This window comes from Microcebus murinus, chromosome 1 (assembly GCF_040939455.1).
Source record: "Microcebus murinus isolate Inina chromosome 1, M.murinus_Inina_mat1.0, whole genome shotgun sequence".
Classification (NCBI taxonomy): Eukaryota; Metazoa; Chordata; class Mammalia; order Primates; family Cheirogaleidae; genus Microcebus; species Microcebus murinus.
Genome location: NC_134104.1, coordinates 156,603,026 through 156,618,795, shown reverse-complemented (window position 1 = coordinate 156,618,795; position 15,770 = coordinate 156,603,026). Strand labels below are relative to the sequence as shown.

Below are 15,770 nucleotides of genomic sequence, written 5' to 3'. Positions count from 1 at the left end.
TACGTGGTATCCAATCCCAGGGTAGGCAGGAGTGATTGATTCCCCGCCGCCGCGGCATCTCCTGACAGGGATTCATCTCCTGACTGAGGTCCGGGGTTGACAGCCCCAAGGACTAACTCATGCTGATTTCTAGGCTCTGTCAGAGACCTGCGGCCCACATCCCGGGCATCATCTTCCTTCAGGCTCATCTGCAGCAGTCCCCATAAAGGCCATGAGAACTATGGCTTTGCACGTAGGTGAGACCTGGCCGAGTCCAGACACAGAAACTGGAGATAACAAACCTTCAGTTTATGGAGTCGGAATAGGCTCCTTAGCGCCATTGGGTCCCACCCTCCGCTGTGGGCGTCGGGCAGAGGCAGGCTGGAAGGACAGGGCTATGGAGCCAAGGGTGAAGACAGTACCAGCAGTTACCACAGCTTGCCACGCTGACCTCTCACTGGCCAGTGCCTTCCTGTTCACCTTCAGGGGGAGGACCCCTTCTCCCTAGGTGAGGTGAGGGCAAAGGCGCTCAGGTGCCGGAGCCTATTGAGGAAGCTTCATTTTCCAAGGACAGTTGCTGGAGTCATTGCAGAACCTGACCCAACCTCAGGCACAGAAGCCATGAGATGGGGACTAGCACCCATCCCTTCCCTCTTCCCACAACCAGAAAGCAGCTCCTGGAGCAGCTCAGGCAGTTGCAAGGGGGAAAGGTCTTGGAAGAAAGCAGTGGGCTCCATGGAGCCGGGTAAGAAGGCCCTTTACAGCCAAACTGAGCTTAGGACCGACACAAATGAAGTGATCTGAGGTAAGATCAGTTCCTTGGCAAGCACTGGTTCTTAGTCTTTCTTTCAGGTGGTCTCTGCAGGCCTAAGGAGCAGGTGTCTCCGTTGAGCCACAGCTCACGCCGACAACTGGGTGTGACTAAGCACCAGAGACATAGCAGCTAAAAAAGACTCCAGAAAAACCTTTGGGACCTCAACTATCAGACTCATTTAGGGCAAATGAAGGCAAAAGGCAGCTTCCTACTGCCTCTTTGTATAAGCTGACTCCTGCTAGTCTTGAAAAAGCCAGTCAGGCTACAGAGGCTTGGGACAGATATGAGACTGTGAGCCCAGAAGAGCAAGCTGGTGACCAGGCCAAGAGCATCTTTAGAAATGTCAGTACACGAGATGCAGTTATTGAAGCCTTCTTTGTGGAAAACTACACTCCACATACCCCCAGTTCTGCTTGTACTGAGCCCCAATGTGAAGCCCTCCCATGTACCCCAGACTCAATCCTCTGTGCTTAGAAGCTGTATGGCCGCCACACCCTCTTGTGTGGGTGAGACAGACACAGTACCAAGGGGCAGGTCGTCAGCTGGGCCTCCTCCCCGGGCTCCATGTTGCCGGGGTGCCTGCTACCCTCCAGCCCCACACCCCCACACGTGCCAGTGGGCCTCAGCCCAGTGAGGGTTGAGGCCAGTGTACCATGTCCTGGTGTTTTCAACACTGGTGGGCTGAGGGACAAATGACAATGTACTCCCAAACTCCTTGCAAACTGGAAAGCATAAACTGATAGGATCCTCATTATGGGGCAAAACCCTTTTTCAGTATTCACTTTAATTTCCAAGGACAGCTATAAATTTTTTTCCTTTAATAAAAAAATCCCAGATACACTGTGAAGTCCTAGAGTAAACCAGCAACAGAAGGAAGTGAATTCCCTCATGGGAACACCGTAGAACCAACATCATCAGGAAAGCTCCAGGCTTCACATCTGATACAGTATTGTCAGGAGCCCGCTTAAAAAATAAATTACAAAAAGGCTGTTGTGGGCAGAGAGAGCTGAACTGCTTTTTCCCTTCAGGTGCAGCAGGGATTGAGCAGACTACAAATCAGTCCGTGCACTGGCTGCATTGGGGGTGTATTTAGGCATCAGTTCATTGATCTTCCGGATGTAGTCAGACTTTTCTGCACAGCCTTTACACGACTCCCCCCAGTCGTCCAGGATCTTCTTTAGCTCTTTAACTCGGAGCTTCTTCAAGTCCACCGTGCTCAGGTCGATCTGCTTATCTGAAGGAGAGAACAGGGGGAGTAACTGGCTGGGTGGAGCAGCCTCAGCCCCCTAATAGTCCCAGGATGGGTGCCCCCTTACATGGCCAAACCAGCCCTAGATGATATAGGAGGAGAGATTTCCAGACAGGTGTGTCAGTACTCACTGCCCCTATGAGGGGGAACTGGCCCCTTCCTCAGGAAGGCTGGCCTCGTGCTGTCAGTACACACTACAGACATGCAGTATGGACAAGGACAGAGGCTACATTGTCTTTATAGGAGAAAGGTAGCTTCTATCTCCCAGGTGCCTCTTACAGAGTCACCGCAGAATGACAGCTCTAGGCTGGTGACACAGCATATAGATCTTATAGTCCCCACTTCCCAATACAGGCCCTGGTCAGGCCCCTGACTTAGGAGCTTACTTTCTGTGATCACTTGTGACCACAGAGTGACCTGAAACCCCTGTACCAGGATCACTCTCAGAAGACCAGGCATTCTTGATACAAGTGGGTGAACAGAGACCCTTGGACATTCGTGTCAAAATAAGGATGCTGTATAAATTTTGCAGAAGAGACCCTAACTCTTTCTGAAGATTGGTACTATGTGCAACCAGAGACCAACTCAGCAAGTGTTGTGCTTGGGCTTCCCTTCTTGGACACAGTATTTCTTTTCAGAATAATAAACATCACTGGCCTTTCAGAGCTTGCAGCCAGGACAAGCCTATTAAACCCAAGTCAGATCATGTCCCTTCTCTGCTCAAAAACTTGTAATGCTCCCAGCTTCACTTAGACTAAAAGCCAAAGTACTAACCAACCTGCAAGGCGCCATGTGACCTGCCCACCTGCCAGTCATACCACTGGCTGCTTTTACACTGCCTGTATCCTCTGCCTGGAATGTTTTTCCATTAGCTGGCCTCTTGGCCAATCCTTACTTCTTTTAAAGTTTGCTGAAATGTCACCTCCTCAGTGAGGCCTATTCTGACCTCTACCCCCTTCTATGCCAGATCCCCCCAGCATTTAGCACCAGAAATCGCATGATATAACCCGCTCATGGCTCTAGTTTATCACCTTCCTCTCCCAGCTGGAAAGTAAATTCAGAAGGTACATGCTGAGGCCATAAAAAGTGCACAGTGTTTATTAAATAAGGCCTGGCCACACTCACCATACTTTAGTTCACAGATTTGGCTGTCCTTCTTCTTGAGCTTCTCACAGATCTTCTCCACAGGGATGTGGTGGGCCAGGGGCTTCGACACTTCATTGATGATCTTGGTGGCTGCATCGTCTGTGGCCCCGATGTAGTAGCACTACAGGAAGAAAGGACGATGGCCTTTAGGGGGTGCCACCTGAGAGCCATCTCCTCCAAAACATATCAACATCCCAAAACACGTTATCTGCCAGGGTCTCATTTTTCTGGTTCCCTGCCTGTATCAGCAGTAAGATTCGGTGTCAACCCGGGGCTCTTAACACATTCTCAGTCCCAGAGCCAACAGCCACCAAATGAGTTTAAGAGTCACCAAGGTTCAAACCTTTAATAGACATACCAGAGACTGCCAGGGAAATTAAAGCTAGAAAAGCCATTGCTTCAATAGGGCACTTGTCGCCAATTCGGTTCTGGTCTACCCTGTGGGCACCTTGTCACCTCTTGTCCTCACATATGCCAAACTCTTTCTGGCCTCTGGGCACTCACACTGGCTGTCCCCTCTGCCTGGGATACTCTTACCCCCACTTCGATGATGACCTTTCCTCAAAGAGATTCTTCTTGACCACTCACTACAAGTCAGCATCCTGCCGCTACACCAATGAGCCTGGTCTATTTTCTTCATGACACTCATCCATTGTGTTGTTTGTTTGCCTGACTGTCATTTCTCTCTCCAGGTATCCCTAGTGCCTAGCACACAGCAGGTGTTTAATAAATACTAACAGGATAAAAAATATCACAACTGCAAAATACATGCCTACTTGAGGAAGGACATGAAAGCAATTTGATCCCACATTAATTTATGGAAAGAGCAGCTGGCTTCCTGAATAGAGAGGTGGGCAAGGTCTCTTATCAAGAAGCCAGTGAAGTGGAGGGTGAAACATGAGCCAGGGCTAGCTGGGGAGGGGCAGCTACTCACCAACCGATTCTCTTTGCCTCTTGCTTCACGGCAGAACTTTATAAGTTCTTTTTCAATAGTGCCTGGTGAGAATGTGACATCTCTGTCTTTGAGGTCCTGGTAAAATCTTCCCAGATAAGAAATACAAACTGGAAAAAAGAGGGGAGGATGCTCAGCAATTACCAAATCGTCCCTAATCCACAAAGAAGGAACTCTGTTACCAATTTTAATAGGAAAAACGGAGATGAATCATTACAGGTAAATTTTTCCATCACTGGTTTTTCTCAGCTGGACAGAAACCAGTTCTAGGTTGCTGGGTCGGGTACACCCAGAGTATAAGGGGAAAGAACATCACTCTAATGACTCATATACAACTTCTCCCTGCTCCTTTCATCAAGTTTAAGCCCTAAGTGAACAAGTGTCCTTGAGAGGGGACTCACTGTGACCTCATAAATGGACAGACTGGAGGATGAAGAGAAAATTAAGATGCTGCTGCTCATTTCCAAATACAACATCGAACCCCAAGGTGCAGCTTCGCGATCCCAACGGACAGCCCTCGGGTCCCCGACCCAGGACAGGGACGCTCCCAGGAGCCTCTGGACAGTGGTGAGAAGTAACAAAACCTCTGGCATGATGTGGATTTAAGGCGAAATTTTCAGCATGATTTAATCTCAACTTTTTTTCGTGGGACCAATGTTTTCTAGGCCCGTCGTCTGCCCTTCCTCCAGCTGGACCTGCCGGGACCGGTCACCATCGCCGCCCCCGCCCGCCCGCCCGGTGGTTTTGATGGGTTAGGCGCGGTCCCTGCCCCTGCGCACCTTCGCAGTCGTCCGGCCGAAGCGCCCGGCTGCCCGGCAGCACGCTCAGAGCCAGCGCCACCGCCAGCCCGTGCGCAGCCCACATCCTCCTCCGCCGCCGCTGCCACCGACCGACTGAACCGCACCCGCCGCGCCGCGCCGCCTCCAGGTCCCCGGCCGCGCGCCGTAGCTCCCCATTGGCGGGAGACCCCCGCGCCCTCCCACACGCCGTGTCCCTATTGGTCCATGCGCCTCGGAGCCCAGACGGGCAGCTCCACGCTACCCTTCCCCATTGGCTGATGCCGTCTCAGCCCTAGACAGTTGTCCGCCGCTGATTGAACCCGGGCCGGCCTCAGGAAGTGGCTGCGGCCGCAACGGAAGCGGTAGGGCCCGCCATCTTGGGTAGGGGCAGCCGTGTTGGTTGAAGCAGAGGTGTAGTCGCCCAGAATCTGCTGCGTTGTCCTGCGTACTCCCTGCCCTTGGTCTCGCGCCCGCCTTGAAAACTGTGCGGATCTCCTCGCCCAGGCCCCCAACTCGTGGCACAGGTCTGGAGTTCTGGGGTCGGCCGCGACCCAATAGGGTAGGCAGAGAGGGCGGGCCGCCCCAGGCAAGGCTCAGAAAATGTTTCTTTTTGTCAAACCCCCACGTAGGCGTTCCCTTTGGCAAACGTCTGCTAGGCTCAGGCGCCCACCTTGCAGGGGCTGGCAGGAGAAGGCCTGCCGGGCGGACAGACTCCGGTTGCAGGAGCTGCCAGATTAAGGGATCGAAGCCCGCCAAACTGGATTGCCACCCTAGACTTCTGAGGGAAGCGCCGGCCAGGGCTACGGCCGAGGCTTTGGGATCGCTTCAGAGTGGGGAGTTCGGGGGCGCTTGGGGAGTTTGTCCCCCAATCCTTGAAGAGCTCCCCAGTTCCGGAAGCGGGGCCGCGTGGCTGGCCCGCCCCCTCCTTCCCAGCGAAGCCCTCAGGCCGGCTGGCTGCAGAGGGCTTACTGCGTGGGGCCCGCGCGTGGGTCGGCAGACAGGCACTGGAGGATGTTTCCTCTTGGGCTGCCTCCCCGCTCGCGGAAAGGGTTGGCTCTGCTTAGTGCAGACAGGACTTGGCTATGGGGCTAGGAGGGCTTGGAGCCCGGCGACAAGGGTTGGAGGGGCACGTCTTTTGCTCCCATTCAGTGAATTCAGTGGATCAGTATCAGGTATTCATCTTTAATTCACATCACAGCAGTCAAGGGAGCGGGAAAGGGGGAAAAAAAGTCAAGTGGCAGATATTTACATCTAAAATTCACATTACGTTTTGGATTTTGAACATGCTACCACAATATATACAGTAAAATACCTCTTGGGACATTGGTACAAATTTTTTTTTTTTAACTTTGCTTTTCTGGTACAGGTAAGATCATTTTAAATCACTTTTTCTTTAAACATGAATACACAAAAGAAATGGTTAGAAGTTTCTTTGTTTTAAATAAGCACAGAATGCCAGAGGTTAAAAACACATTTATAGGGCTGAATACCAGTTGGACATCACACTCTATACATTTTTTGCTCAAATTCCTGTACAAATACACAGCATTCAAATCGATATTTACAAATAAGCTTTAAAGAATGAAAATCAGTATTTTACAATCTTTTCAAAGGATTCTCATCTCTGGCTTCCCATTTCCCCACAGACTGGCTGATTCTCTAACAAAAGGGATTCAGAATGTGTCCTTTTCATCCAGTTAGGGAAAATGAAGAGGGAAAACACATACTGTTTCACCTTGCACAAAGCAAGGCCTAATGAACCCACACATCCCTCCCCACCCTATCTCCTGTTCCAGCAAGTGGAGAAGGTAACTGTTCCGTGACAACTGCCTGGTCCAGGGATTGAGGTTCAGAAGCCTTAAAATCTAAAGATGCCCTCCTATCTAAGAATCAAATCCAAAGCTAGCCCCAAACCCTAACATCTGTGAACACCAGATGGTCCAGAGACTGAAGCTTTTAAGTGAATCTAGGCTTAGAAGCAGGCCTGCCCATTGAGCTGGAGGCTGCCAGGCCTCTCCCACACCCTTAGCAGCCTTTCACTCCACTTTGCCTGGAGTGATCCTGATGGATCAGAAAGGACCAACACTAGTAATAAATCCCCAGAAACTGGAAAGGTAATTCAGCTCTCCACCTTTCCCAATAGGTTGCTTGCTGGCATTTCTTAAACAAGTTAAGTGTTTACAAGGGAAAAACACCCTGACTATGGCCTTTTCTGTTTGGAAAGAGGGGCTGTGGAGAAGGGATGAGGGGCTAGGGCCCAGGGCCTGACCATGGAGGTCAGGCAGGCCAGCAGAAGAGGAACTGGGGAGCAACATGCCTGCTCAACAAGGAGAAGGCAGCCTTGTGACCATCAAAGCCATGACCATCACTAATGTGAGTTCAAGCAAATAAAAGAAAAAAAAATTGTAGACAATATTTTTTAAAAGTAACTTAGAAGCACCCTGGTAAAATACTACTATGCCCACCCCACCCTCTCCCCCCAAATAATAAACAGGAAAATTAGTGCCCTGACCTGAAAGAGTTTCCTATAAAGACACTACTGCGCTCTGCCCAACAGACTGGGGAGGCTGGAGAAACTGCCCCTCCTGCCCGCCCTGAACCCTGAGTGGTGGTCCCCAGTGGGCCTGGAGCGGGGGGCACTATACTTAGCCATTTGGGAGATAATAATTCTACCTGCATGGCTACCTGCTTCCAAAAGGAGAAGCTCCCTCCCACACTCTATACACTGGAGCTTGCTGAACCTGACCACATGTCCTCAGGGCCTGGAAGCCTGGCTGGGCAGCCAACCTCATGGCTCAGAGGTAGTGCTGAAAATCCCTGATTCAGGAGCTCATGGCAGGTATACTGGATGCTTCTGAAAGCTTAGGGGATTTCTGGCCCACACCACAGCCTCATTTTCAAACCCAGCTCTACCACATAGGAATGGGCTCAGCTCCCCCTAGGAGGAAGGTGGCTAGGGTAGCCCCTCTGGCTATGCACCTCCACTCAAGCCTCAGAGGGTGGGAGATAACCCTTGCATATCTATTTGCCATGGGGGCTCCTGTGGGGTATGAGATGTATCAGGAGTAGAAGGTAGCAAATGGTCAGAAATCAAAGTGATGGAGAGGAAAATCCAAAAGGGAATAGGAGGAGATGGCCGGCCCATGGAAGCCTGGCAGTGTGCCCTGGGCATGCAGTTAGGCCAGTCACATGCCTCAGCCAGCAGGTTGGCCCAGCCAGCCCCTCCGTTGCACACTCCTGGATGGAAGAGTGGGCAGGCATTTGTGCAAAACAGCTTGTAGCCCCTTTATCCACCAGTGACTTGTAGTCCATGTGGTCCTTGCAATCCCTGAATGCAACCATGAACTTTTCTGTTCATACAGCGAAGGAAGAGGTCCCTAGTGCAATTTCCATTCTGTGCATCTCTTCCCTGGAGGGAGGGCCTGGGCTCCTGCTCCTGGGCCCTGCAGTGCGGCAAAGTAATTCTGTCTGTGCAATATCTCCATATAGCTCCACATGTCTGGAACTGCAGGAGGGAGAAAGCGTCTACTGCATAAAGAAAGGAAAACCCATAAAAATGGAAATGTAAAAATGAAATAAAAGAGAAGCCACAACCCTTCATGCTGCTGCAGCCTCTGTACATGGCAACACATGAGTTCACGGCAGTAGAACGGAGACTTGGGGTGGTTCTCTCCTGAGTGCCAAGCCCCTCTATCTCCCTGGGGGGGACTTGCTTTTCAGACCTGGAGTGCTTTTCAGACCTGGAGTGGGCAAGAGCTTGCTGAGGGCGGTGTCCCAGCTGCCTCCCTGCCCCTCACTGTTCCCCTCGGCCGTGCTCCCAGGCCATGCGGGCCTGCTCCTCCTTGGTGCTCCCAGGAGGCAGTGAGGGCTTGCGGTGCAGGCCTCGAGGCCTCTCAGTCTCTTCTCGAAGCAGCACCCCCTCATCATGCTCCAGGGCTGGCAGGCGGGGGTGGTAGGGCTTGGGTGGCAGCGCAGGCGGGTCCATGGGGTCTTGGGGGATGACACACCCTGGGGCTGAGTGGCTTCTGCATGGCTGGGCCTTGATGGAATCCAGGACAGCAGATTCGGAAAGGCTGTAGTGGACAGGGAGGTAGGGCGGCTCAAGATCTTCGTCAGCATTCCAGGCCTGGCTTGGCATGGAGTCCATGGTGTCAGTGCGAGGTGGGGCCTCTGAGGAGTGCCCAAAGTTACTCTCACTCAAGGAGGACACACCACTGCTGGCACTGCCGGACAGTGTAGAGTTGCTGCCGTCCAGACCTGACTGGGGGCTTGTGGGGGAGGCTGGGATAGGGTGCAGAGGAGACTGTGAAGGAAAGTTTGGGCATGTTAGAATCCCTCTCTCCAGAGAGGCTGACTGGCTGGCCACCAGAAGACCAAGAGCCTGCTTATGAATGAACTTTAAAATACCCCTCATCAACAGTATGTTTCTTGTCTCTTCAGCAGCAAGCCCCTAGCTCCTCCCCACACCCTCAAGCAAGCCAGTGGAACTCCAGAATCATCTGCATTTCTGTGGCCAAAAATGGCCTTGTCCTGGCCGCTGGCCATTGGTACCCCCTGGGGCCAGGTCCCAGGCTGCTGTTTGTGGCTCTGGGGTACTATCAGAAGGGCTGGGTCATCAGGCCAGTTGGGGCCAGGGGTGGGGGCAGAAAAAACCATGGTGGGCCATGGACCACAGCAGTGTATTCTGCTGTGAAAATCTGTGGTAGACTCAGTCTCTTCCAATTTGCAGAAAAATTAACAGGCAGGTTTTAAGTTTTACCCTCATGAGTTTTTCATAAAGCTCTGGTGCCTGATGCTTCTTGCTTTTACTTGCTTTCTAGTTTTAGATGCTGTATGATCCACCACAGGAATGCTTATCTAGCTATTGAACTGTGGTGTATGGATACCCTGTGGTGTTGGCAGAGAGCCCCCTGGTTTCTCAGCGCTCACTGCCCACATGCCCTTAGTACGGTGTGTTGCTCTTTCCAGGACCCTCTGATCTCCCTGCCCTATGTCATTTGCTGCAGGATACATTGGTCACCTGCAGCTCAAGTGTGGCGCTGGCCACCCTCAGCTTCTGCCAGGCTGGGGAAAGAGGAGCAGGGGAGGGCTCAGGTTCTTCTCGTAGACCCCGAGGGTGATTCTAGAGCAGATGAGACAGATGACTCATGAGGCAGGGCTGTTGCCTCAGTACATTACCTTGCGCAGGGTCCGGGCAGGGAGAGCCGGGGGGGTATCACCCAGAGGGTGGTGGAAGGCGTCAAAGTGTAGGGAGTAATGACCTGCAAAGGGAACAGAACCAGAGCCTCAGCTGAGGGCGATACTCGGGCTGCATGTCAGCACCATCTTGCTGGGCCAACTGGGGAGGCATGGGAAGAGTCGCCTGGGGACCCCTCAGCATTGAGGACTATAAAGAAACCTCTCTTTACATTGGCCTTCTGCAAAACACAGGCTGCTGGGGTAAAAGAAACCTACTCCACACAGAGGTCAGGAAAGTCGAGTGCTTCAGAGCCTGTGGAACAAGAGGCTGCAGGCAGTGGCAGCTCTAGCCCGATGCTGGGTGATGACAGGCTGGTGAGCAGTGTGCCCGGCACAGTCAATTCCGCTGTCTTCAGCCTCCCTGCTTGGGATGGCCTTCCTGAGCTCACCTGCTGTACTCAGAAACCTCACTGACCCCAAAGCTCAGCAGGTTCCTTCCTGTAGTGGGACGTTTTTCCTTGGCTGAGTCATCCCAGAGAATGGGCCATCTTCTTAGCCTGGATAGCTGCTGCCCTGGCCCTTGAGCAGAGTCTGAGACCAGGGACTATTTGGGGAACCCACTAGAGGTCTTCTTACCATGTAGCAGGCTTCGGGGAGGCACTGGGGGGACCAGGATGTGGGCAGACGGGAAGGGCTGGGCCTCTCGGGCTCCGCTATCCAGGCTCCAGCTGCTGGGGGCTGCTGGCACCACTGAAGGTGGAAAGAGATGGCATGAAGGGAGATTACTTCTTGAGCCACCCTCTGGGAGAAGCCCATTCTGCAGTCTGAGGATTCTTCAGGTGTGCCCTATGTATCTAGCACACATGAGATTGGAATGCCAGCCCCTGGAACTAAAAACACTGGCCAAGCAAGGCACTGGGGCCCACAGGGGAGAGTGGCCAGAGATTGAAACTGCCTAAGAGGATGACAATAGAGTGAGCTGATGTCTAAGAGTATTCAGGATGAGATAGCTGAGGAAAGCGAAGAAAGGAGTAAACATCTGCAGCCTGTGGGATTTGCCAGAAAGAGAAGAGAAAACAGAAGAGGAGAGTGGAACAGGCTGATGAGACCAAGAGAATATAGAGAAAGCATGGGTCATAGAGCTCTGTGGCTAAATAAAGTCAAGAATCAGGACTCTCCTACTACCCAGACTCAGTGGGAAAAGTAGGGAGCACGATGAGTGGGAGGTAGAGACTGCTTCCTTCCAGAGCTGGGTGCATGGCCAGGGAGTGGCCAGGAGCTTCCCGAGAAATGGCCCTACAAAGGTCCTATGGTAATGTTCAAATTTGTCCCATCCTTGTTCCTCCTTATGCCTACTGGCTGGATTTGGGGTACACGGGAGGTTTTTCTAGGCAAGGACAAGCGTTCAATGCACCTGCTGGAAGAAAATATAAAGCCCAGGAATTGCAGCCCAGGTCTAGCTGGACCCCCTGCTTCTCAAGAGGAAGGAGGGACACGACAGTGGAGCCCGTGGGTACCTTTGGTCATCTAGAGAAGCCCAGTTCCTGGCGCCCATATGCCATGGATGCAGGGTAGAGTAAGCTCAGGACAAAGGGAGGCACAATGCCCTTTTATGCTAAGGAAGGAGTCCAGTGCCTGAATATTGACCCCTCGGCCACAGTTGGGGTAAGAGACTTTGCAGGAAGGGAGAGGAGAGGAGAGATGGCTGGACCTTGGGGACTAAGGGATGCCACTCTGCAGGAGCAGCAGGAGACACGTGAATCCTGTTGGCTTCCTATAGAACAAATAGCAACGAGAAGAAATATGTCCTTTTTCTGATGGAGCCAGCCAAGCCCAAACTCTCTTTTGGGCTATCGGCAGCAGGAAAGCAGCTCACAATCCAGGTGCCTAGCCACAGCTTTGTTCTAAGGCAGTGGCAGCTACATTGAGCCTGAGGTAGCTGGGGTTTGGGTTCTTCCTGGTGCAGGCACTGAGTGGGGAATTCCAGGGCCTTATGAGAGCTGGAGACTCTGGAAGGGAAGGAGCTGGAGTCTGGCTTCGAGGAGGATGTGGCTAAGAGGACCTGAGACTCACAGCAGTCCAGGGATAAGGTGGTGACATCCATCTTCTCATTGCTCGGGAACTGGTGCGGGTTTGCAGCAGAGCAGGGGGCTACACTATCTGAACAATCTCAGTTCTAAGGAGGATTGCTCGGTTTCATGGCATGGCTGATGCTGGCTTGGTGGCAGGAAGAAGGGGCATGGCAGCAACTGGGCATCATGCAGGCACTCAGCTGTTGCCTGAAGGGAAAAAAGAATTCTGAATATGATGAGCACCAGATGGTCTTCTCAGAGAGCCTGAGACACCCAAGAATAGGCCCATTCTCACCCAGGCTCTGTCCAAGATCCAGCATGAGCTTTTTGGTCCTCAGCATTGGCGCTCTCTGTTTCCCCAAAGAAAAGCACCTTCTCCATAAAAAGCCACTGAGTATCAGGGAATAAGCTTGGAAATGGGTCTGGGCAGCTTCCTCAAAGGGGTTGCAACAGCCCAGGATCCTTAGATCCTAAGATGCACACTGAGCCCCTAGAAGAATTGTGGGGCTGCAAAAGTTCACCCACAAGGGCCCAAAGGAACTCTAGGATGGGAAGGCTATGGGAGAGGAAAGCTGGCAAGGCTGCAGTGGTTTACAAAAGGGTGCCTGCCTGAGCAACTCCATGTGAACCGGAAGCCATCAAGCTCATGCTGTAGCCTGATGTCTGTGAGCACTGAGGCCAGTGGACCTTTGCTATGCAGTATAAGTGCACTGGGGCTCTTGGGAAGGCTAAGACAGAATGATTTATCCTAGGAGAAGAGGAGTGATCAGCGATCCCCACTGTGTCCTGTTGCCTTTCTCTCCTAGTCTAAACTGTCCAGCCCTGGCCTGAGGGTCCCAGTGTATAGGCCATCGCCCTGAGGGTAGGCTTGCCTTGTCTGGGAGTCACTGCCTGGCAAGGAGAGATACCTGCAAGTGAGAAGTGGAGTCCTCACGGGACTCAGGACCCTGACTGACAAGAGAATGATGGCCTGTATGTATAGTTCCTGCCCTGGAGGTAGAGAGTTATGGAGCCATCACTCTGGTCTATCTGTTGCCACTAGGCAAGTGTCTAATTTGCTGCTCACTCAGTGCTGGCCTTGCGGTGAGGACATACTTGCTCTGGGCTCAGCCTCTGTTCTGAGACAACCCTCTTTCCCTCCAACAGCTGGGGTGGGCACGTCTAGCTCCTTGCTGCAGTTTGGTCTGAGGCCTGAAGCTTTTTTGTGTTCAGCTGGCTTAGGGTCCTAGTCTGGCCACCAGCATCCATTTGAGCTCTGAGCCTGTGTGGGCTCCTGGCTAGTTCTGAGATTGTGCTGCATCACAGGTGAATGAAAGTATTCTGGCCCTTCAAGCCAAAAGTGCATTCTGTTTTGGGTCATAGGTGCAGGAGTCCAAGAAGCTGCATGTTTTCAAGATGTGCAGCCTTGAGGCCAGGAAGGCATCTTCAGCCAGAATCTTCAGGCCCTTTGTGGCTGAACATCAGCACCAATGCCCTCCAGGCACTGAGGCTGTGGACCCAGTGTTTGGTCTCCTTAAAGAGGACACAGAGGTATGCCCTCCATGATAAGCGAGGAATAATAACAATGGGGACAGCAAACAGCAGTTGGGGAGCAGATACAATGACATGTTGACAGCTATAGAGAGACATGTTCTGATGGTATGGGGGACAGCATGCTGTATTGGTGGGAACTGAGTGTTCCCTAAACTCCAACAGATGGAAGAGAGAGGAGAACCTCTGGGGAGAGGGGCTGATATGGGGCCAGGTTCTGGGTGGCAGGAAAGCTCAACACTGTCCCCATTTAGGTATTGCTATGTGTTAAAATTAACTCAGGTCTCTGTGTCTAGGGCTTCAAGCCAGAGCCATATAAGTCTGAGTCTCATTCTTCAATCAGCTTGCAGGAGTAAAATGCCACTATCTAAACAGCCTCAGTTCTAAGGAGGACTGCTCAGTCTCATGGTATGATTAATGGCCTTGCAATGTAGAAGATAGCAGGACTCATAGTAGCTACTGCCCAGAGTAGACTGGACTCCTTTGGGAGCACTCAGGGCTTCATTTGGAGAACCCTATCTTTGGGAAACTGGCATGTTCTTTCCATTCCTCCTGGGGCTTGTTGGGCCACAGACCTGACCTGAGCTTAAAGGAGAGATCCCTGAGAGCCCAAGTTGAAAGGGATCAAAGGGGCCACAGGACCTGCTAAATTCTGGGTCTGGTTGTGATGAGCCCAGGAAAGTGGTTGCCCACAGTTTGCACACAGCAGCCCAAGTGTCCATAAAGCTGGGCTCAGACCAGGTGGCAACTGGGGCCTCTCTGAAAGTAGGCCCTGGGGAGGGAGAGATACAGTTAACAGGATCTAAACCTTAGCATCAAGCCAGATGTGGGTTAAACAGCAAACACAGAAACTGGTCAGAACTCTGGACAGACAGATCTAGGTGTAGGAGTATGGCTCAGCCCCGGCCAGCTGGTCTTACAGTGTGGACACAATTGCTCAGGGACAAGAGTCAGATACTCAGGATGGGAACAGACATGGGGGAATGCCACCTGGAGAAGAGGAACAATACCTTTTTCAGCTACAGACAGATTGGGATCACTGCAAGGTTTGCAGGCTCCGACCACTTGCTGGAACAAGGCCCGTTGAAAATTCGGTGGCTAAGGGAAGGAGAAAAAGATCAGAGGGTGAAAACAACAAGGGAGGCATCTTGTGGGCCACAGGAGCCTGGACATTCGAAGATCAGACAGGGGGAAATCAAACCAGCGGTATGGCTCACACTTGAGATGTGCTGAGAATTCCATGTCAGACTGAGGGAAGACTGTCCGGGTGTCTGGTTCTGAGTGCTTCCATGCACAACATTTGAGGCAACATCCTCCAGTGGGATGGGTTGGGACCCAGGCTGTCTTGTGCAGGGTCCAAGAAACAGGGCACAAATACCTGAAACCATCTAACTGTCTGCAACCTTTTATCTGGCCAGGGGGATCCACTGGCAGAAAGGATTTAGGGACCCTACTCCCCCTTCCCCCATGAGCACTGACTGGTTTAGCCTCCTGGAGAGGCTTTGCACAGGCCCATGTTAGCACTGAGTGTAGGGAAAAGGGCAGCACATGCAGCACCCAAGCCGAGTAACAGGACCTGTTGTTTTGATGGGCAGCTGCCAAGCAGACCTATTTCCTCTGTCTAGCAGGGCTAATCAGGAACAGAGAGGTACCACTGAGAAATTCCTGGCACTGTGAGACTAGGTAATGGTCACTTGGAGGTGACTTTCATGGACTCTGATAAAGGGCAGAGGAAGACTGCATAGGGGAAGAAGTTAATCTCTGAAGCTCTTGGTCAAGGCTCCTAGGAAGAATATTTGGAGAGCTGGTGCAGAAAGCAGCCCCAGCAGGGGCTTCAGGTGGATGCATCAGTAAAAGAAGCAGAGCTTCCTCGTGAGGATGCCCTCCCCCCACACAGAGGAAGGACATCCTCCAGACCCATCTACACCACTGCCTTCTTGAGACAGGCTACAAAGAACTAATTTCTTCTGCCAGACTGTCTAGGGACGAGGAGTCCAGGAGTCTGGCCAAAAGGGCAGATAGCCACACAAACAATGCTAGTTCCAACCCTTATGCCATTCTACCCGCACCT

The 15,770-nt window shown here is 52.2% G+C and overlaps 2 protein-coding genes across 11 annotated transcripts in view; both read right to left on the bottom strand.

The window, feature by feature from the left end:
• Positions 1 to 1,596: 1,596 nt before the first annotated feature.
• On the bottom strand, positions 1,597 to 7,711 carry MANF (mesencephalic astrocyte derived neurotrophic factor). The gene is made up of 5 exons (XM_076002302.1): positions 7,605 to 7,711; positions 4,920 to 5,194; positions 4,123 to 4,250; positions 3,168 to 3,309; positions 1,597 to 2,027 (listed from the first exon to the last, which is right to left on the bottom strand). The coding sequence occupies exons 1-5, from the start codon at positions 7,709 to 7,711 to the stop codon at positions 1,843 to 1,845; spliced, it is 837 nt and encodes a 278-aa protein (XP_075858417.1). The 3' UTR covers positions 1,597 to 1,842.
• DOCK3 (dedicator of cytokinesis 3) overlaps positions 6,375 to 15,770 on the bottom strand; it is a 599,374-nt gene continuing 589,978 nt past the window's right edge. For 8 of the 10 annotated variants that reach the window (XM_076008055.1, XM_076008059.1, XM_076008073.1 and 5 more), the window contains 4 exons: positions 14,710 to 14,797; positions 10,734 to 10,847; positions 10,098 to 10,180; positions 6,375 to 9,222 (listed from right to left, as the gene is read on the bottom strand). In XM_076008055.1, the coding sequence (XP_075864170.1) occupies positions 8,713 to 9,222; positions 10,098 to 10,180; positions 10,734 to 10,847; positions 14,710 to 14,797 (795 nt within the window). In that variant the 3' untranslated portion in view covers positions 6,375 to 8,712. The remainder of the gene's footprint in view (positions 9,223 to 10,097; positions 10,181 to 10,733; positions 10,848 to 14,709; positions 14,798 to 15,770) is intronic. The other 2 variants (XM_012771410.3, XM_076008080.1) reach the window with 1 other exon arrangement.

Bases quoted from the DNA above. Each gene is read 5' to 3' on its own strand.
- MANF (XM_076002302.1), bottom strand. From the start codon at position 7,711: ATGAGGTTGGCTGCCCAGCCAGGCTTCCAGGCCCTGAGGACATGTGGT. The intron at 5,195-7,604 runs GTAGCCATGCAG...AGACGGCATCAG, and splicing joins GCTTCTCCTTTTGGAAGCAG to CCAATGGGGAAGGGTAGCGT. The intron at 2,028-3,167 runs GTGAGTGTGGCC...TCTCTCCTTCAG, and splicing joins AATCTGTGAACTAAAGTATG to ATAAGCAGATCGACCTGAGC.